The 23,166-nt window shown below is 46.1% G+C and overlaps 1 protein-coding gene across 1 annotated transcript in view; it reads right to left on the bottom strand.

The window, feature by feature from the left end:
* Nucleotides 1-14,487, bottom strand: part of SPAG17 (sperm associated antigen 17) — a 229,726-nt gene extending 215,239 nt beyond the window's left edge. Inside the window, exons 1-2 of the mRNA XM_040339490.1 lie at nucleotides 14,449-14,487; nucleotides 1,908-2,048 (exon numbers count right to left, since the gene is read on the bottom strand). Coding sequence (XP_040195424.1) covers nucleotides 1,908-2,048; nucleotides 14,449-14,487 — 180 coding nt within the window. The remainder of the gene's footprint in view (nucleotides 1-1,907; nucleotides 2,049-14,448) is intronic.
* Between the last annotated feature and the right edge of the window lie 8,679 nt (nucleotides 14,488-23,166).

The raw sequence follows: 23,166 nt of genomic DNA, 5'->3' as shown, positions 1-23,166 counted from the left end.
ACCGTTCTAACAGGAGCGGCTCAAGTCGCTCCGACTTAGGAAAAGGTTCCGGTACGACTTTGGGGGCGACTCGCATTGACTTTAATACAGAAATCATTTTGCAAGTTGCCCTTGCCGAGTCGCCCCCCCCCCCCCAAAGTCGTGCCGCCCCCGGTGTGTGAACCGGCTCTAAGTGGTTAATCGTTTTTTGAGTGTCTCAGAACAGGGGGAAAAAAAATCGTTTTAATTATTTGCCACGCATCAAGAAAAACACTATTTTAGTGTTAAATGATAGAATAAAATGGATACTTTTTATTAACAATAAGTTACTTTTTTTTTTTTACTGACATTGGTAGAAAGAGGGAGGGGGGGGGGGGGAATGCATTTTTGATGTCTTTTTGTTTATAAATTATAATGAAAATAAAGTAATTTTTGCGAAACATTGCCTAATTCTAGAGCGTAGTTCTTACAAAAAGAAAAACAAAACAATGTATAGATAGATCACTTTGTTATTCTAAGTAATAAAGTTACATTTGTGAAAAGGTAACATTTCTGTGGTCCATAAAATGGGGAATGAAAGTTGAACCGGCTGGCTGTGTTTTGCTCTGTACAGATCTATAACATATTAAATAAAAGTAATAAAGAGATTGGATTGGCAGCCAGATTAAAAGTAATAAATAAAAGAAACATGATTTAGAAATAAATAAAAAAAAATCACAGGTTCTTTATCCACTTCTGAGGGGAGGGGGGGGTGGCACGACTATATACATCCCGACTTTGAAGAGGGATATCTTGGTAGCTGCTGCCATAATCCCGGTATCCATCTCTTCAGGCAGCGGTCCGGTTTCCAATAATGGTGGTCTCTCCGCCGCAAGATCACTGTTATCAGCGGAGGGAGAGGGCCCCTGGAAGCCGTTGGTAGTGTTGGAGGCTATCGGGTCCTGTCTCCTGCTTGGCAGAGAGACAAGTGAGGGGAAGACGGACCCGTCCCCATACCATAGAAGGGCGGAAGCGATGTCAAAACTTCACTTCCGCCCACAGCTCTCAACCTATTGAGGACCGCCGCATGACTAAATACGTGCGGCAGAATGGCACGGCTGGGCACAAGGGCGTACAGGTACGTCCCCTTCAAGATCACAGCGAGTGCGCCGCCGGCGGCGTGCTTTTGCGACCCGGTCCTCTTCTCCGTGACCGTCCCTGCAGGAACCGCAGACCCGATCGCCGCCGGTGTTCCGGCGATCGGGTCACAGAGAAGAAGTGTAAACAAACCTCTCCCTGTGCTTCCTAGTGTGGCCGTCACTGATCGTCTGTTCCTTGTCATAGGGAACGACGATCAGTGACATCACATGCCCAGCCACGCCCCCCCCTACAGTAAGAATCACTCACTTAACCCCTTTAGCGCCCCCTAGTGGTTAACCCCTTCACTGTGTCATTTTCACAGTAATCAGTGCATTTTTATAGCACTGTTCGCTGTAAAAATGACAATGGTCCCAAAAATGTGTCAAAAGTGTCCGATGTGTCCGCCATAATGTCGCTAAAAAAAAAATTGCTGATCGCCGCCATTACTAGTAAAAAAAATATATATTAATAAAAATGCCATAAAACTATCCCCTATTTTGTAAACTAACCAATCAATAAACGCTTATTGCAATTTCTTTTTACCAAAAACATGTAGAAGAATACGTATCGGTCTAAACTGAGGAAAATAAATTGTTTTTATATATTTTTGGGGGATATTTATTATAGCAAAAAGTAAAAAAATATTAAATTTTATTTTTGTTTATAGCGCAAAAAATAAAAACCGCAGAGGTGATCAAATACCACCAAATGAAAAGCGCAGTGCAACCAGCAATACATTCCCTCGTGCGTCTTCTAAGGTCCCGACATCCCCCCCCCCACCGCTGTCTATAGACAATGAGGCTCCATACCTGCTGCAGAACCTTCTCCCAGGACACCAGACTGAAGAGCTTGCGCTGAGGGGCCAAAACGGCCTGCGATAGGGCCCGGGTGTGCACTTCATCCTCCCGCTGGGTCTCCACCACAAATGAGACGCTCGCTTTCCAATTCTCCTGCAATGAGAAGATCGGGGGGAGGGGGGGTTGGGGGGTCAGACAACAGCTGTAAAAAAACACATATATACATTTTATTCTAATATTATGTGATGGGCTTCAAGAGGACCCGTCACCGCTGGGCATTGCAGGCAATCTCTGCACCCTTATGTTCTATTACTAGTGTAGGCCTCTCACAGACAGCTATTGCTGCTATTTGCTTGTATTCTCTCCCTGGCAGAGCAGAGAGGTCAGCTCAGGGTCAGCTCAGCATCAGTCCAGGGTCAGCTCAGGGTGAGTCCAGGGTCAGCCCAGGGTCAGTCCAGGGTCAGCCCAGGGTCAGCCGAGGGCCAGCCGAGGGCCAGCCCAGGGTCAGTCCAGCATCAGTCCAGGGCCAGTCCAGCATCGGTCCAGGGCCAGTCCAGCATCAGTCCAGGGCCAGTCCAGCATCGGTCCAGGGCCAGCCCAGGGCCAGTCCAGCATCAGTCCAGGGCCAGTCCAGGGTCAGCCTAGGGTCAGTCCAGGGTCAGTCCAGGGCCAGCCTAGGGTCAGTCCAGGGTCAGTCCAGGGCCAGCCCAGGGTCAGTCCAGGGTCAACCCAGGGTCAGCCTAGGGTCAGTCCAGGGTCAGTCCAGGGCCAGCCCAGGGTCAGTTCAGCATCAGTCCAGGGTCAGTCCAGGGTCAGCCTAGGGTCAGTCCAGGGTTCGGCTGTCATTTGTTTGATATAAAAGTATATTAAGTTATTTTTACAATAAAACCTGGAAGCCGATTGGTTTCTATGATGTATCTCAGATGAGAGGTGAAGGGAAGGCAGTGGAGGGGATTGGCATAGAGGGGTGGGGATCACTGATTGGTTGGTGATAGATCTCAGAAGAAAAGGTGAAGGCAAACCAATGGAAGGAAATATCATTAGCACTATTCCCCCCACTGACACCAATGATGGGACACTATTCCTCCCACTGACACCAATGATGGGACACTATTCCTCCCACTGACACCAATGATGGGACACTATTCCTCCCACTGATATCAATGATGGGTCACTATTCCTCCCACTGACACCAATGATGGGGACACTATTCCTTCCACTGACACCAATGATGGGACACTATTCCTTCCACTGACACCAATGATGGGTCACTATTCCTCCCACTGACACCAATGATGGGGACACTATTCCTCCCACTGACACCAATGATGGGGACACTATTCCTCCCACTGACACCAATGATGGGTCACTATTCCTCCCACTGATACCAATGATGGGACACTATTCCTCCCACTGACACCAATGATGGGACACTATTCCTTCCACTGATACCAATGATGGGACACTATTCCTCCCACCGACACCAATGATGGGACACTATTCCTCCCACTGACACCAATGATGGGACACTATTCCTCCCACTGACACCAATGATGGGACACTATTCCTCCCACTGATACCAATGATGAGACACTATTCCTCCCACTGACACCAATGATGGGGCACTATTCCTCCCACTGACACCAATGATGGGACACTATTCCTCCCACTGATACCAATGATGGGACACTATTCCTCCCACTGACACTAATGATGTAATTATTTTACTCCCACCGATGTCGGGGCATTTTCTACTACCACTGGCCATAGTCCGACCCCCGTAAAGCTTGAAGGGCAGTAAACTGGCCCTTTTATCTCAAAAAGTTTGGAGACCCCCATCCTATTGGGCAGTCTTCCCTTCACTTCCTGTCCCAGAAATGCAACAGGAAGTCAGATCTTTTCACAAAACTGAGAGGACAGTTGTCACCGGAACAAGTGTCCCCCATGGGAAGATTTCCCCACTCTTCCGGGTTTTGGCGACAACCCAAAAATTTTAAATTTTTCTTACTTTTTTTAATTATTTTTTTTACTTTTTTTTATTTTTTTATCTCAGACACAACGACATATAAAAAAAAAGACAGTTACAGGGACAGCAATAAAAATCTCACAGAGGGTTCCAATCATTCTCTACTTCTTGGCTTTGTACATTGAAAACAATCCCCATTATCCAAAATATAAAAATATAATAAAAACACAATGAAAATATAATAAAAAATATAAAAAAATTATAAAAAATATAAAAAATAATATTAAAATATAATAAAAATATAAAAATATAATACAAAAATTAATAACAAATATAATAAAAAAAATATAAAAATATAATAAAAAATATAATAAATATATAATAAAAAATATAAAAATATAATAAAAAATATAAAAAATATATAATAAAAAATAACAAATATAATAAAAAATATAAAAAATAATATTAAAATATAATAAAAATATAAAAATACAATAAAAAATAACAAATATAATAAAAATATAATAAAAAATATAAAAATATAATAAAAATAATAAAAAATAATAAAAAATATAATAAAAAATATAAAAATATAATAAAAATAATAAAAAATATAATAAAAAATATAAAAAAATTATAAAAAATATAAAAAATAATATTAAAATATAATAAAAATATAAAAATATAATACAAAAATTAATAACAAATATAATAAAAAAAATATAAAAATATAATAAAAAATATAATAAATATATAATAAAAAATATAAAAATATAATAAAAAATATAAAAAATATATAATAAAAAATAACAAATATAATAAAAAATATAAAAAATAATATTAAAATATAATAAAAATATAAAAATACAATAAAAAATAACAAATATAATAAAAATATAATAAAAAATATAAAAATATAATAAAAATAATAAAAAATAATAAAAAATATAATAAAAAATATAAAAATATAATAAAAATAATAAAAAATATAATAAAAAATATAAAAAAATTATAAAAAATATAATAAAAAATATAAAAATATAATAAAAAATATAATAAAAAATCTATAAAAAAAAATTGCCTTTTAAAAAAATAAGTGGACAATTTTCTCCCAAACTATAATTACTAAAAAAAAACTCCATATGGCAATAATTGGATCTGGGGAATTAACCTTTAATTGGGTTTGTGGGGGGGTCACCATTGCCCCCCAAGGAGTTGCGTCATCTTGCCCTCCTCCAAAAAAACAAAAAAACAAAACGCTGACTTGGCGAGACGATGCGACTTTTGCCTACTCAGCTACCAATAAGTCAAGTGACACGAAAAAAAAAAAACAATGATTACAGACCGGGCCCTCTGGCCCTGACCCAGCCAAATAGTTTTAAATAATGTTGTATTTGAAGGGCGTTGGCACTTGCCCCAAACCCCCTGCCAGCTGTTACCCTCCCCCCCTCATTTTATGGGTATTTATATCATAATCTTGCAGCAGATGAAAAAAAAAATTGTATTGAGGTCATCATTTTCTCTCCTCGGCAGAATTCCGCCGCGGATTTCACCGCCGCCAAACACGAGACATAAATAGATCTCGCAGAAATTATAATTTTTTTTTTATTATTATTTTTTTCTCTCTCTCTCTGCTGAAAGTTGGCTGGAAAGTGACGGGACTTCAACAAGCTCATAAAAGTGAAAATCCCGGTTTCATCATCTTTTCCCCCCTTAATGCCGAGTGCCAACCGTGCCAAACGCTGAGCTCATTCCGCCAACATTTCTTTCCAAATGATCTGCGAGAGGCGGGACTTTATTTTTTTACGTTCAGTGATTTACTGAATTCACATAAAAAAAAAGGAAGAAAAAAGTAAAAAAGAAAAAAAAAGGACTTTTTGATGGATGAGTTTTCTGTTGGTTGAGAAATGAGAATAGGGAGCTGCAGATTTCGTGCCGCGGCCAAAACTAACACCTTCTAACAAGGAGGAACGAGCTGCGGAGCCGCGCCGGGTGTTGTGTCAGCAGAGCCGGGGGCCGATCGCGGCAAATGTTACAATGTGTTAGATACGCGCCTGGGCCAGACGTTATTGTGAGGGTTTAAAGGTACACTCCTGTCTGATCAATGTTTATAAACAATGTTACTTTGTATCTCTCTATCTCCCGTCTGATCAATGTTTATAAACAATGTTACTTTGTATCTCTCTCTGATCAATGTTTATAAACAATGTTACTTTGTATTTCTCTATCTCCCGTCTGATCAATGTTTATAAACAATGGCCCAGATTCTGAAAGGGCTTACGACGGCGCAACGCCATGTACGCCGTCGTAAGTCCTAATCTGGGCCGTCGTATCTATGCGCCTGATTCTTAGAATCAGTTACGCATAGATAACCATTAGACTCGACAGGCGTAAGGCTCTTACGCTGTCGGATCTTAAATGCAATTTTTTTTTTCGTCGCTAGGTGTCGTCTCCGTCGTTTTCCTCATCGTGTATGCAAATTAGCAAAATACGCAAATTCCTGAACGTACGCACGGTCGACGCAGTCAAGTTACGACGTTTACGTTAGATTTGCGACGCGTAAAGTTGCCCCTGCTATATGAGGGGCAACCAATGTTAAGTATGGCCGTCGTTCCCGCGTCGAAATTTAAAAATTGACGTCGTTTGCGTAAGTCGTCCGTGAATGGGGCTGGACGCCATTTACGTTCACGTTGAAACCAATGACGTCCTTTAGCGCAATGCACGTCGGGAAATTTTAGGGACGGCGCATGCGCAGTACGTTCGGCGCGGGAACGTGCCTAATTTAAATGCTCCACGCCCCCTACCCGGCTCATTTGAATTAGATGGGCTTGCGCCGGGGGATTTACGATACGCCGCCGCAACTTTACAGGCAAGATCTTTGTGAATAAAGCACTTGCCTGTAAAACTTGTGGCGGTGTAACGTAAATGACATACGTTACGCCGCCGCAGTATTACGCCCAGATACGAGAATCTGGGCCAATGTTACTTTGTATCTCTCTATCTCCTGTCTGATCAATGTTTATAAACAATGGGCCAGATCCACATACATTTACACTTGCGCCGCATATCAGAGATACGCTACGCCGCCGTACCTTACCTGGCGTACTTTCAAATCCTCAAAGATTACGCGCCGTAAGTCACGGCGGCGTAGTGTATTTCTGGCGGCGGCATACAAATCGGCAGGTAGGGGGCGTGATTCATTTAAATGAAGCGCGTCCCTGCGCCGAAAGAACTGCGCATGCTCCGTTTCTAAATTTCCTGCCGTGCTTTGCGCGAAATGACGTCGCTAGGACGTAATTTTTTAAACTTAGACGTGAGTTACGTCCATCCCGATTCACGGACGACTTACGCAAAAAAAAAAAAAATTCAAATTTCGACGCGGGAACGACGGCCATACTTCTAATCTAACTCTACGCTGCAAAAAAGCAGCTTTAACTATACGCCGGAAAAATCAGACTAGAGACGACGTAAGAGAATGCGACGGCCGCGCGTACGTTCGTGGATCATCGGAAATACCTAATTAGCATACCCGACGCGGAAAACGACGCGAACTCCACCCAGCGGGCGCCAAAGTATTGCATCTGCGATTTGAAGGCGTACGAAGACGTACACCTGTCGGATCGAACCCAGATGCCGTCGTATCTTGGTTTGAGGATTCAAACTAAAGATACGAAGCGGGAAATTTGAAAGTACGCCGGCGTATCAGTAGATACGCTGGCGTACTCTCTCTGTGGATCTGGCCCAATATATATATTTTAGCAGAGACCCTAGAGAATAAAATGGCGATTGTTGCAATATTTTATGTCACACGGTGTTTGCGCAGCGGTCTTTAAAAAAATTAAATAAATACACGTCAATGAATAATAAAAAATAATAAAAAAAAAAACAGTAAAGTCGGCCCAACTTTTTTGTATAAATGTGAAAGATGATTTTTCGCCGCGAGAATCGTGATCTTTATTCTAAGAAAAAAAAAAATTACGATTCTCATTTTTAGGCAGAATCCTGCTTCAGCTCCACTAAAAACCCATTTTAATTTTAGTCGTATTTTAGTCATCTAAATCGTTTTTTTTTGTCATATTTTAAATCGAGAATTTCTAGAGAATTACTTGGAACCCCCAAACATTATATATATATTTTTAGCAGAGACCCCCAGAGAATAAAATGGCGATTGCTACAATATTTTAGGTCACACGGCATTTGCGCAGCGGTCTTTCAAATGCATTTTTTTGGGGGGGGAAAAAAATTCAATGAATAAAAAAAAAAAAACAGTAAAGTCGGCCCAGCTTTCTTGTATAATGTGAAAGATGATTTTACGTTGAGAGAATCGTGATCTTTATTCTAAGCAAAAAAAAAAAAAATAGCGATTCTCATTTTTAGCCAGAATCCTGCTGCAGCTCTACTGAAAAGCCATTGAAATTTTTAGTCATATTTTAGTCATCTAAATTGTTTTTAGTTCTAGTCGTATTTTAGTCATCTAGTCGTTTGATGGGCACAGTGGCTGCATTTGATGGGCACAGCGGCTGTGTTTAAAGGAAGGGCACAGCGGCTGCGTTTGATGGGCACAGCGGCTGCGTTTGTCGAGCACAGCGGCTGCTATTGATGGGCACAGCGGCTGCGTTTGAGGGGCACAGCGGCTGCGTTTGAGGGGCACAGCGGCTGCGTTTGAGGGGCACAGCGGCTGCGTTTGAGGGGCACAGTGGCGGCGATTGATGGGCACAGCGGCGGCAATTGATAAGCACAGCGGCGACAATTGATGGGCACAGCGGCTGCGTTTGAGGGGCACAGTGGCTGCGTTTGAGGGGCACAGTGGTTGCGCTTGATGGGCACAGTGGCGGCAATTGATTATTTTGTTTTCAGTTCGTTTGCGCCCCCCAAAAATTTAGAGCACCAGCCGGCACGGCTCTACCCGCGGTCACAAAACAACCAACCAAGATTGGTTTGTGAGATCACCAAGCGGATTGGTCGGTGAACGCGACGGGCAGGATAGCTGAGACTTGTAGTTCCTTATTGGCTGCAAGCCTATAAAGCTCCAATAGAGGGGGAGGAGGGGGGGTGAAGAGTCGCTCAGCCGCTGCACCACCCTGATGTTTCCACACCGCCTCCCCCACCCCCCCCCCGCGGCCTGGTTCACATTATGCGCACAGCTTGGCGTCAGGATCTGCGAGACGCGGCGGCGGAGTGATTCACGCAGGAGGGGGGGGGGCGGAAGGCTCTGGCCGTCCAGCACTAACACTCTATTACCGATGACCAGATTATTGGGTGTAAATGACGCTTTTTAGTGGTTATGCGTAAAAATAACCTGCAAGCTCACACCCTGACACTTCTGCGGCGAGAAGCCACGCCTGTAACGCGTCAGCGCGGCCACCGTGTGGCAGTATACCTCCACCTAACCCTCCGCTGCCGGGGCTCTGGAGGGGAACAGACAATTACACTGGTGTTGGGTGATGCATGAAGCATTCGCTGCAGCTGTGGGGGCGAGAGGGGTCTGCGGGAGGGGGGGGGGGGGGGGTCCCGCTCAACAGGCGTAGGGGGGGGGGGGGATAAATCTGGTGAAACCCTCAATACAATCATTGTATTCCAATCGGAAATACGCCCAGGCAGACACAGCTGCGGCAAGAGCCCAGGAAGGCGCGAGACGCACAGCGGCTGCCAGTCATATGGCGGGATTGACACTTTCAGTGCCAGAGAGCTGATCTACCCCCCCTCAATGGCATTATTCTTTACGGCACCCCCACAACGGCATCATTTTTTATGGCACCCCCCCAATGGCATAATAATTCATGGCACCCCCCCAATGGTATAATTCTTTATGGCACCCCCCCAATGGTATAATTCTTTATGGCACCCCCCCAATGGCATAATTCTTTATGGCACCCCCCAATGGCATAATTCTTTATGGCACCCCCCTAATGGCATAATTCTTTATGGCACCCCCCAATGGTATAATTCTTTATGGCACCCCCCCAATGGCATAATTCTTTATGGCACCCCCCCAATGGTATAATTCTTTATGGCACCCCCCCAATGGCATAATTCTTTATGGCACCCCCCAATGGCATAATTCTTTATGGCACCCCCCCCAATGGCATAATTCTTTATGGCACCCCCCTAATGGCATAATTCTTTATGGCACCCCCCAATGGCATAATAATTCATGGCACCCCCCCATTGGTATAATTCTTTATGGCACCCTCCAATAAAATAATTCTTTATGGCACCCCCCCAATGGTATAATTCTTTATGGCACCCCCCCAATGGTACAATAATTCATGGCACCCCCCCAATGGCATAATTCTTTATGGCACCCCCCATGGCAAAATTCTTTATGGCACCCCCCCCCCAAGGGCATTATTCTTTATGGCACCCCCCCAATGGCATTATTCTTTATGCCCCCCCAATGGCATAATTCTTCATGGCACCCCCCCAATGGCATAATTCTTCATGGCACCCCCCCAATGGCATTATTGTTTAAGGCACCCACCCCCCCTGAATGGCACCCCCCAATAAAATAATTCTTTATTAAACCCCCCCAATGGCAAAATTGTTCATGGCATCCCCCCAATGGCATAATTCTTTTTGGCACCCCCAGTGGCATTATTCTTTATGGCACCCCCCAATGGCATAATTCTTTATGGCACCCCCCAATGGCATAATTCTTTATGGCACCCCCCAATGGCATTATTCTTTATGGCACCCCCCCAATGGCATAATTCTTCATGGCACCCCCCAATGGTATAATTCTTTATGACACCCCCCCCAATGGCATAATTCTTTATGGCACCCCCCAATGGCATTATTCTTTATGGCACCCCCCCAATGGCATAATTCTTCATGGCACCCCCCAATGGTATAATTCTTTATGACACCCCCCCCAATGGCATAATTCTTCATGGCACCCCCCAATGGCATTATTCTTTATGGCACCCCCCCAATGGCATAATTCTTCATGGCACCCCCCAATGGTATAATTCTTTATGACACCCCCCAATGGCATAATTCTTTATGGCACCCCCCAATGGCATAATTCTTTATGGCACCCCCCAATGGCATAATTCTTTATGGCACCCCCCCCCAATGGCATAATTCTTCATGGCACCCCCCAATGGCATAATTCTTTATGACACCCCCCAATGGCATAATAATTCTTTATGGCACCCTCCCCAATGCATCTGGCAAACATGCGTTCACAGCGCAGTACCATGAGATTTGTTGTGACGCAATTTTAAGGATCACGTCTGCACCGCATTTTTGTGTGTTCCCCACGTTTGCCAGCCCATTGAAATGAATGCCCTGAAACGCATCGGGCGCGCCATTATGGTGTCAACGAACCCTTAAGTGATGTACAGGATCTCACAAAAGTAAGTACACCCCTCACATTTGTGTAAATATTTTCTTGTATCTTTTCATGTGACAACACTGAAGAAATGACACTTTGTACCTACAATGTTGTGTAGTGAGTGTACAGCTTGTATAACGATGTAAATTTGCCGTCCCCTCAAAATAACTCAACACACAGCCATTAATCTCTAAACTGCTGGCAACAAAAGTGAGGACACCCCTAAGTGAAAATGTCCAAATTGGGCCCCAATTAGCCATTTTCCCTCCCCGGTGTCATGTGACTCGTTAGTGTTACAAGGTCTCAGGTGTGAATGGGGAGCAGGTGTGATAAATTTGGTGTTATCGTTCTCACTCTCTCATACTGGTCACTGGAAGGACAACAACATGGCGCCTCATGGCAAAGAACTCTGAGGATCTGAAAAAAAGTAAATTCATCCCAAAGGTGTTCTATCGGGTTGAGGTCAGGACTCTGTGCAGGTCAGTCAAGTTCCTCCACCCCAAACTCGCTCATCCATGTCTTTATGGACCTTGCTTTGTGCACTGGCAGTCATGTTGGAACAGAAAGGGGCCGTCCCCAAACTCCTCCCACAATGCTGGGAGCATGAACTTGTCCAAAATGTCTTGTTATGCTGATGTCCTAAGTGCTCCCTTCACTGAAACCAAGGGGCCAAGCCCAACCCCTGAGGGGCCAAGCCCAACCCCTGAGGGGCCAAGCCCACACCATAATCCCCCCTCCACCAAATGATTTGGACCAGTGCACAAAGCAAGGTCCATAAAGACATGGATGAGCGAGTTTGGGGTGGAGGAACTTGACTGGCCTGCACAGAGTCCTGACCTCAACCCGATAGAACACCTTTGGGATGAATTAGAGCGCAGACTACAAGCCAGGCCTTCTCTTCCAACATCAATGCCTGACCTCACAAACGCTCTTCTGGAAGAACGGTCAAACATTCCCATAGACACCCTCCTAAACCTTGTGGTCGGCCTTCCCAGAGGAGGTGAAGCTGTTATAGCGGCAAAGGGCGGAGCCAACTCAATATTGAACCCTCCGGACTAAAACGTCATTAAAGTTCACGTAAAGGCGGGCGTCCCAATACTTTTGACAATATAGTGTATCAATGGATACAATATTCATTGGAATATCTAGTCGTTTCCCTGGGGGGGGGGGGGGGGACTAAGACTGGGATGCCATTAAAGTTATAGGCCCAGATTCTCAAAGGGCTTACGACGGCGCAATGCAATGTGCGCCGGCGTAAGTCCTAATCTGGGCCGTCGTATCTATGCGCCTGATTCTTAGAATCAGTTACGCATAGATATCCATTCGATCCGACAGGCGTAAGGCTCTTACGCTGTCGGATCTTAAATGCATTTTTTTTTTCGCCGCTAGGTGTCGCCTCCGTCGTTTTTCCCCCGTCGAGTATGCAAATTAGCAAAATCCGCGAATTCCCGAACGTACGCGCGGTCGACGCAGTGAAGTTACGACGTTTACGTTAGATTTGCGACGCGTAAAGTTGCCCCCCGCTATAGGAGGGGCAACCAATGTTAAGTATGGCCGTCGTTCCCGCGTCGAAATGTAAAAATTTACGTCGTTTGCGTAAGTCGTCCGTGAATGGGGCTGGACGCCGTTCACGTCGAAACCAATGACGTCCTTGCGACGTCATTTAGCGCAATGCACGTCGGAAAATTTTAGGTATTTTTTGGTAAAAAAAAAAGTAAAATGCAGCTATTCTTACAGCACAAAGCCGCGGCACGGCGAGAATCCACTTTCTGCTAACAAGTATTTTCCAGCGGGGCTGCCAAAGCTCATAACCCGCCTGGAACGCGGGCTCGGGGAGGAATCGCAGCGCTTCCCCGCTGGCACGCCTTTCAGGCTGTGCGACACGCTCCCCCGCAGGAGGGGAGGTCGTGAAATACAATGCAAAAGATAAACAAATAAAACGAAGGACACCTGTCCGAAAATAGCGTCTCCGGAAATAGATCGCAGGCGTTAAAAAAAAAAAAAAAACGATCGGCGGCGGCAGAGGAAATAGCTGGGTGATCGGAAATACACCCTTGGGGGCGAGGAGGCACAGGCGGGTCAGAAGGTCATCCCCTACGAAGGGCAATTGCAACTGCGAGTCAATTTAAATGTATTTTAACCGATTTTTTTTTCTTTAGAATTGTAGTTTTTGCTGCAGCTGGTTCTATACATGCTACATATGCTGGTAGATTAAGGGGACCCCCCAGGTAATGCACTTAAAGGAATTTTTCATTTTTATTGTTTCACTTTAAGTGGGAACCCCACTAAAAGTGAAAAAATTTCAATGAAAATTATTAATTTTTAATATCGTGCCTAGGGGGGCCCCCTTAGTCTGCCTGTAAAGTGGTGAATCTGTAGCATGTATAGAACCTGCCGCAACAAAAATGAAATTTCTTAAAGACAAAAGAAGTCTAAATTTGAATGCGATTTGACTTTTGGCTTTTTTTTTCTTCAGAAATGTTATTTTTGCTGCAGAAGGTTCTACACGTGTTACAGAGTCACCACTTTACAGGCAGACGAAGGCTCCATGTACACAGGACGCTTTTACAACTGCTCCTAAATGATTAAACTTGACAGTAACCCATGTTTAAAACGTCAGTTTTGCCGCGTTTACATGCCGCGTTTTGCTGCGTTTACATGCCGCGTTTTGCTGCGTTTGCATTTAAATATATATATATATATATATATATCATTTTTTTTGCTAGAAAATTACTTAGAACCCCCAAACATACATTTTTTTCTAACACCCTAGAGAATAAAATGGCGGTCGTTGCAATACTTTATGTCACACCGTATTTGCGCAGCGGTCTTACAAGCGCACTTTTGAAATAATAAAATAAGACAACAGTAAAATTAGCCCAATTTTTTTTTATATTAAGAAAGATGATGTTACGCCGAGTAAATTGATACACAACACGTCACGCTTCAAAAATTGCGTCCGCTCGTGGAATGGCGAGGTCAAAAAGACGTCACATCTCATATTTACACTAAAATGCAAAAAAATAAATAAAAATAAAAATGCTATGGCATGGAGACGGGTGGGAGCCATCTTGCCCTCACTCGTATCCATACCACTGGTGCGATAGGACCTGATCGCCTTCCGCCGCTACCAACGGCTCTGGTAAGCGGCGGAGGGCGTGGGAAAGCGGCGGGAGGGGCCCTCTCCCGCCGCCGAACATGGTAATCTCGCCGCAGAGACCACCATTATTAACCGGACTACTGCCGTTTACCAAGATATCCCTCTTCAAAGTGCCGACGTATATAGTCATGCGGCTGTCGGTGAGTGCGGCTGTCGGTGAGTGCGGCTGTCTGTGAGTGCGGTTGACGGTGAGAGCGGCTGTCTGTGAGTTCGGCTGTCGGTGAGTGCGGTTGACGGTGAGTGCGGTTGACGGTGAGTGCGGTTGACGGTGAGTGTGGCTGTCTGTGAGTGCGGCTGTCGGTGAGTGTGGTTGACAGTGAGTGCGGCTGTCGGTGAGTGCGGCTGTCGGTGAGTGCGGCTGTCGGTAAGTGCGGCTGTCGGTATGTGCGGCTGTCGGTAAGGGGTTAAAGAAGAGTTCCTCTTTAATGAGAAAACTGTAATGGTTTATGAAGAACACTGCACAGAGCGAAACGCGTCACTTAGTTATGAGCCGCATCTACTTTCACCCACATTTGGGGAACTACAAGTCCCAGCAGATTCATATCTGGAATATCTGCAGTAACTAGAATTTGGGGGAACTACAAGTCCCAGCAGAGCCATACCTGGAATAACTACAGTAACCAGAATTTGGGGGAACTACAAGGCCCAGCATATCCGTATGTGGAATACCTGTAGTATCCCGCATGTTTTGCTCCGCTGATTCCCCATCACCCCCCATGGGGACCCGCAGAGCCTCTCCTGTCCGGATGATTTGTAGTTGTTCCGCTTCCTATAAGAGTGGAATGAGGAGAGAAGACCACAGAATGGCCTGGGTACAGCGATGATCGGGGGCCCCCCGACCAGGAGATGGAGGGGTCTAGGACCAGGATGGGGAGTCTAGGACCGAGATAGGGGGGTCTAGGACCGGGGTGGGGGGGTCTAAGACCGGGATGGGGGGGTCTAGGACCGAGATGGAGGGGTCGAGGACCAGGAGATGGAGGGTTCTAGGACTGGGATAGGAGTTCTAGGACCAGGATAGAGGGTCTAGAACCAGGATAGGGGGTCTAGGACCGGGATGGGGGGGTCTAGGACCGGGATGGGGGGGGTCTAGGACCAGGATGGGGGGGTCTAGGACCAGGATGGGGGTGGTCTAGGACCAGGATGGGGGGTCTAGGACCAGGAGATGGGGGGTCTAAGAATGGGATAGATGGGGTCCAGGACCGGGATAGGGGGTCTAGGACCAGGATAGGGGGGTCTAGGACCAGGATAGGGGGGGGTCTAGGACCGGGATGGGGGTGGTCTAGGACCGGGATGGGGGGGGGGGTCTAGGACCGGGATGGGGGTGGTCTAGGACCGGGATGGGGGTGGTCTAGGACCGGGATGGGGGGTCTAGGACCAGGATAGGGAGGTCTAGGGCCCGGGATGGGGGGTCTAGGACCCGGGATAGGTTGGTCTAGGGCCCGGGATGGGGGGTCTAGGACCGGGATGGGGGGTCTAGGACCGGGATAGGGGGGTGCACACATTTGTAAAGGAATTATAAAAAGATTATCCATCAAATGAAATCACAAGGAGCAAAAGAGACCCTCTACATGGAATGATCTCTGATTGGTGGTCGGAATGATCTCCGATCGGTATTTCTTATCGGTGGTCGGAATCATCTCTGATCGGTATTCTGAGTCCTTTCTTAAAAACGAGGAGCTAAAATCTTATTTTCTTCAATAAAAGTCAATAAAAGTCTAAATTTCTGCTCTACTAATTCATCTCAGTACATAGGAAATAATAGCGGCTCCAAAAGGAAACAAGATCCCTCTACATGAAAATAACTGTCATCGGCCCACAGAAGATTCTCTTTTCCATGTGACTGATCTACAAATCTCATGTCACCTGCTGAAAATAACTGTCACTTTCTGAAAAGAAGTCCCCTTACCTCCGGAGTGCTGTGAATACATAAAGATCCTACAAGGTCACATATGAAGCCCTTCCAACATATATTGTGTGTACCCCAGCCTGTCCGGCCAGCTCCTGTCAAACAGGCATGCTGGAAAACCACTGCCAATGGTTTCAAGCGCCTCACCCACCTGCCAGAACACAATAGCTCAGATCACTGTACTAACATCGGATTGTTAGTACAATGGCTCCTCCCAAGCTCCTCAGCCTACTGGGTTGAATGAAAAGAAAAAAACTGATAGTGTGTACAAGGCTTAAAAGGGTGGTTCACCCTAAAAACGACTTTTTTTTATTACACTGCCCCCCCACATTACAATACGATTAAGGCTATTAATTTTTTTTTTATGCTGTACATACCTTTGTACAGCATATTCACCCGTGGCATCCGGCTTGCGAGTCCCGCGGGAGTGGGCGTTCCTAACATGTCTGTGATTGACGTTTGACCAAAAACGACCCCCCCCCCGTCGCGAAAGCCGCGTCACGGTTGGCAACCAAGGATTCCCCCCAAGAACTCCACCAAGTATTCTCCCCAAGAACTCCGCCAAGTATTCTCCCCAAGAACTCCGCCAAGTATTCTCCCCAAGAACTCCGCCAAGTATTCTCCCCAAGAACTCCGCCAAGGATTCTTCCCAAGAACTCCACCAAGGATTCTCCCCAAGAACTCCGCCAAGGATTCTTCCCAAGAACTCCGCCAAGTATTCTCCCCAAGAACTCCGCCAAGTATTCTCCCCAAGAACTCCGCCAAGTATTCTCCCCAAGAACTCCGCCAAGTATTCTCCCCAAGAACTCCGCCAAGGATTCTTCCCAAGAACTCCACCAAAGATTCTCCCCAAGAACTCCGCCAAGGATTCTCCCCAAGAACTCCGCCAAGGATTCTCCCCAAGAACTCCGCCAAGTATTCTCCCCAAGAACTCCACCAAGGATTCTTCCCAAGAACCCCACCAAGAACCCCACCAAGGATTCTCCCAAAAATCTCCACCAAGGATTCTCCCTAAAATCTCCACCAAGTAATCTCCCCAAGAACTCCACCAAGGATTCCCTCCAAGAAGTCCACCAAGCATTCCCTCCAAGAACTCCACCAAGGATTGCCCCCCAAGAACTCCACCAAGGATTCCCCCCAAGAAATCCACCAAGGATTCCCCCCAAGAAATCCACCAAGGATTCCCTCCAAGAACTCCACCAAGGATTCCCCCCCAAGAACTCCACCAAGGATTTTCCCCCCCAAAAACTCCACCAAGGAGTCCCCCAAAGAACTCCACCAAGGAGTCCCCCCCAGGAACTCCAACAAGGATTTCCCCCAGGAACTCCACCAAGGATTTCCCCCAGGAACTCCACCAAGGATTCCCCCCAGGAACTCCACCAAGGATTCCCCCCAGGAACTCCACAAATTCCTCAAAACTCCATCTAAAGCTTAAATAAATATGTCTATACGTAGCCCCCCCCCCTCCTTAGCCTATCATGGGGGGAAACATGGACCCGCAGACTGCACAGCAACTCATATAAATATCCGATATCTTGCGTTGGGCGCAGGTGCGGTGAATTTCTAACTATTTGGCGTTGAACTTTTTGATTTTCTCGTCTTTAACTAATAAAGATAACGATCGATAACCGCACAGTGAAGAGAACACGTTTGAAGTCCGACGTTTATTAAACAAGCGAGGCTTCGAAAATGACAAGTAACACAAACCCCCCTCCCCCCCCCAGAGAAGCGCGGCGGAGTGCGATTATTAACGGTCATATCTCATTGACGTGACGAGACCCCTTTAAGGAAAATAAAGGTCTGCGTTACACTCGACGCAGGAAGTGGAGTGTCAGCTCTTCATGTCGGGAGATTAGGAACGCCTGTTAGTTTAATTTTGTTTTCACAAGAAATAATATCGGTAGAACGTCCCGGAATTCTGGAGCCCGCGGCAAAGCGCTGAGCGCTCTAGAATGCGATCCAGGGCGGCGTAACCCTCCTCCCCCCCCCCCCTGCGTCGGGGAAAGGGTTAATGAGATGGTATAGAATTCAGGCATTAAAAATATGAAGTGGACGCGGTGTCATATCTCGGCGCTGCCGGAGGACGGCTACGGTTTCAGCCTGAGAACGATGGTGTTCGGTTGCACCTCCGATGGCGGTTCTGTGTTTTCAGAAGCGTAATTCCTGAACGGAACGAAAAAATATTACGTTCCTGGGCTCGCCATTCTCGGCATGGTGACAGATTGCAATAACTACCCCGGCTGGGGGGGATCTCTGCGCATTCAGAGGGGTTACGGGGCTCTCAGTTATTGTATGGAAGATTCGCCGCTGTCACCAAACAACACGCTGGAAATCTGATTCTTATAGAGGATTTGGCTTCACATATTATTTGTTTTGTTAAGTTCATGCATGCTGAGTAATATGTCAGGTATCTATTACCCCTCACAGATCACAGGACCCCCCCACCCCCCCGACAAAGCCTTCACCTGGCTTTTCTCCAGAAGGAGGGCACCATCTTTACTCAGGCATCATCCAAAGTCTCCAAAGTCACCATCTATTTCCCTGACTGGGATGCCGACTCAGAGATTACAATGTTACAGTCTGATCTCCAGGCTCCCCTCTACAATGTCTGGATCTGAGTCTTGGTCATGTATGGTCTTTTCTTGGTCACGGTTTGGTCAAATATGGTCTAGTCTTGGGCCGGTATTGGTCTTGGTCAAGTATGGCCTGGTCTTTGTAAAGCATAGTCTGCACTTGGTCAGGTCTGGTTTTGGTGAAGTATGGTCTGTTTTTGGTCTGGTCTTGGTCAAGTATGGTCTGGTCTTAGTCTGGGTCTTGGTCAAGTATGGTCTGGTCTTGGTCATAACATGGTCTGGTCAAGTATGGTCTGGTCTTGGTCATAGCATGGTCTGGTCAAGTATGGGCTGGTTTTGGGACAGTATTGGACTTGGTCAATATGGTATGGTCTTTGTCTGATGTTGGTTAAGTATGGCCTGGTCTTGGTAAAGCATAGTCTGGACTTGGTCTGGGTGTGGTCTTGGTCAGGTATGGTTTTGGTGAGGTATGGTCTGTTTTTGGTCCGGTCTTGGTCAAGTATGGTCTGGTCTTATTCTGGGTCTTGGTCAAGTATGGTCTGGTCTTAGTCTGGGTCTTGGTCATAGCATGGTCTGGTCAAGTATGGTCTGGTCTTAGTCATAGCATGGTCTGGTCAAGTATGGTCTGGTCTTAGTCTGGGTCTTGGTCATAGCATGGTCTGGTCTTGATCAAGTATGGTCTGGTCTTAGTCTGGGTCTTAGTCATAGCATGGTCTGGTCTTGATCAAGTATGGTCTTGTCTTGATCAAGTATGGTCTTGGCTTGGTCATAGTATGGTCTAAATTGTGGTCCACAGAGCCGCGCCAAGGCACCCTGTAATCTGTGGTCCTAACACTAAACAATGAGCGTCCCCACAATGGAGGCACATGCATTCTAATGGATAGATAGGGGCAGGTGGACTGAAGGGGAGCCACCCCTCCTTAAAGCTACAGGAGCACCCTAAACACCCAGCATGTAGCACAATGGCTGCAAAGGTGTTGGTGCGCTGCTGGACCAATATAAACACCACAGGTGAAACATAAACGTGTCCACCGCCCCCATCTATTGCTGGCAATCGCAGTAAGTGACATAGGAAGGCTAACACAGATAACCACAAAACCTGGGGAATGCCCAGGGGAAAAACCAAGCCTCCTTACCGACCAGCATGCAGAACAACCAAATTAACCTAACAGTATGCGTTAAAAACAGGGGTTTTGTCCGTTAAACTAAACAATGAGCGTCCCCACAGTGGAGGCGCATGCAAATGCGTGCAGACAAAACCCCTGTTTTTAATGCATACTGTTAGACAGGTTAATTTGGTTGTTCTGCATGCTGGTCGGTAAGGAGGCTTGGTTTTTCCCTGGGCATTCCCCAGGTTTTGTGGTTATCATAGTATGGTCTAAACTTAGTCTAGGTCTGATTTTGGTCAAGTATGGTCTGGTCTTAGTCTGGGTATTGGTCAAGTATGGTCTGGTCTTAGTCTGGGTATTGGTCAAGTATGGTCTGGTCTTGGTTATAGCATTTTCTGGTCATGTATGGTCGGGTCTTAGTTGATTATGGGCTTGTCTTGATCAAGTATGGTCTTGGCTTGGTCATAGCATGGTCTTGGCTTGGTCATAGTATGGCCTAGTTTTAGTCTAGGTCTGGTTTTGGTCAAGTATGGTCTGGTCTTAATCTGGGTGTTGGTCAAGTAGTATCTTGTCTTGGTCTGGTTTTGGTCAAGTATGGTCTGAATCTAGTCTTGGTAAAGTATGGTCTAGTCTTGGGCTGGTCTTGGTCAAGTATGGGCTGGTCTGGTCTTGGTGAAGCATAATCTGGACTTGGTCTGGGTGTAGTCTTGGTGAAGTATGGTCTGGTCTTGGTGAAGTATGGTCTGGTCTTATGGTCTTGTCTTGGTCTGGTTTTGGTCAAGTATGGTCTGAATCTAGTCTTGGTAGAGTATGGTCTAGTCTTGGTCTGGTCTTGGTCAAGTATGGGCTGATCTTGGGCCAGTATTGGTCTTGGTCAAGAATGGTATGGTCTTTGTCTGGTCTTGGTCAAGTATGGGCTGATCTTGGGCCAGTATTGGTCTTGGTCAAGAATGGTATGGTCTGGTCTTGGTGAAGCATAGTCTGGACTTGGTCTGGGTGTAGTCTTGGTCAAGTATGGGCTGGTCTGGTCTTGGTGAAGCATAGTCTGGACTTGGTCTGGGTGTGGTCTTGGTGAAGTATGGTCTGGTCTTGGTGAAGTATGGTCTGGTTTTGGTCAAGTATGGTCTGAATCTAGTCTTGGTAGAGTATGGTCTAGTCTTGGTCTTGGTCAAGTATGGGCTGATCTTGGGCCAGTATTGGTCTTGGTCAAGAATGGTATGGTCTTTGTCTGGTCTTGGTCAATTATGGTCTGGTCTGGTCTTGTTGAAGCATAGTCTGAACTTGGTCTGGGTGTAGTCTTGGTCAAATATGGTCTGGTCTTGGTCTAGATAAGGTCTTGGTGAAGTATGGACTGGTCTTGGTCTAGATAAGGTCTTGGTGAAGTATGGACTGGTCTTATGGTCTAGTCTTGGTCTGGTTTTGGTCATGTATGGTCTGGTCTTGTGTTGGGGGAAGAAATATAGAAATCAGCAGAATGAAAAGCATTCTAGGAAAATCCTGCCCGTGAAATTCGCCCACAAGTACAGAAACTTGGAATTTTATTTATTTATTTGTGACAGTTGTGGAAATCCCAGCTGGACGCCGACTGAGAAAAAGAGGATTATTGAGTTTCTGGCTTTAGAAAGAACAGAAATGGCCCTGTTCTGTATTGGACTCTTATAATGGCCATACAGGTATTGACTGTATGTTACCTACTCCTGACCCCCCCACACTCTATACACAGTATTGTATGTTACCTACTCCTGACCCCCCCACACTCTATACACTGTATTGTATGTTACCTACTCCTGACCCCCCACACTCTATACACTGTATTGTATGTTACCTACTCCTGACCCCCCCCACACTCTATACATTGTATTGCAGGTTACCTACTCCTGACCCCCCACACTGTATTGCATGTTACCTACTCCTGACCCCCCACACCCTATACACTGTATTGTATGTTACCCACTCCTGACCCCCCCCCCCACACTCTATACACAATATTGTATGTTACCTACTCCTGACCCCCCCACACTCTATACACTGTATTGCATGTTACCTACTCCTGACCCCCCCCCCCCACACTCTATACACAGTATTGTATGTTACCTACTCCTGACCCCCCACACTCTATACACTGTATTGTGTGTTACCTACTCCTGACCCCCCCACACTCTATACACTGTATTGTATGTTACCTACTCCTGACCCCCCCACACTCTATACACAGTATTCAGAGGCTGCATTCATGGCAATGGTGAGGCTGCAGATGGGCACTGATTAGGCTGCACTGATGGGCAATGACCCTTTTTTTGCTTCACAATTCTTTATTTAAAATGTAATTTTTTTTCCTGAAACTTCCCTCTTACAGTTGAGGTGCGTGTTATACGCCGATAAATACGGTATATCCAAATCACACGCCCGAGCTCATCCTTAGGCCCCATACACACGACCAAACATGTCTGCTGAAACTGGTCCGCGGACCAGTTTCAGCAGACATGTTCGGTCGTGTGTAGGCCCGAGCGGACAGGATTCCAGCAAACATTTGCCCGCCGGGCCTTTTCCCAGCGGGCAAATATTCCTGGACTTGTTTTAAAACAGCCCGCTGGAATCCTGCCCGCTCGGACATGTATGGTCGTCTGTACAGACCTACCGTACATGTCCGAGCGCCCGCCATCCCTCGCATGCGTGGAAGCATTTAACTGTCAGGCCCGCCCACGTCGCCGCGTCATCGTCGCGGCTACGGCGCGGACACGCCCTGCGTATTGTTTACGCACGGATTTCTGTACGATGGTTAGTACAGCCACAATACAGAAACCCCCGGGCAGACATGTACGATGAAAACAGTCCGACGGACCGCTTTCATCGTACTTGTTTGGTTGTCTGTACACGGCCTTAGAATCTTGACCACACACAGCCACAAAGGCGAGAGAATTCTTGTTGGGCAGTGTATTAGTTCATTTGCATTTCATTTTAATGGTTCAAAGAATGTCGGGCAAAATGGTCGGTCCTCACGCATGTTCACTTCATCAAATCTGTCTCTCTTTGAAAAAAGTTTGGACACCCCTGGACTACAGGGACCTAGAGAGAACCAGAAGAGGGACCGACAGAGGACCAGAAGAGGGACCGACAGAGGACCAGAAGAAAGACCTACATGGGATCAGAAGAGGGACCTACATGGGATCAGAAGAGGGACCTACATGGGATCAGAAGAGGGACCTACATGGGATCAGAAG

This window comes from Rana temporaria, chromosome 2 (genome assembly GCF_905171775.1).
Source record: "Rana temporaria chromosome 2, aRanTem1.1, whole genome shotgun sequence".
Classification (NCBI taxonomy): domain Eukaryota; kingdom Metazoa; phylum Chordata; class Amphibia; order Anura; family Ranidae; genus Rana; species Rana temporaria.
Note: the sequence above shows the minus strand (reverse complement) of the source record. Positions and strands in the feature narration are given on the sequence as shown.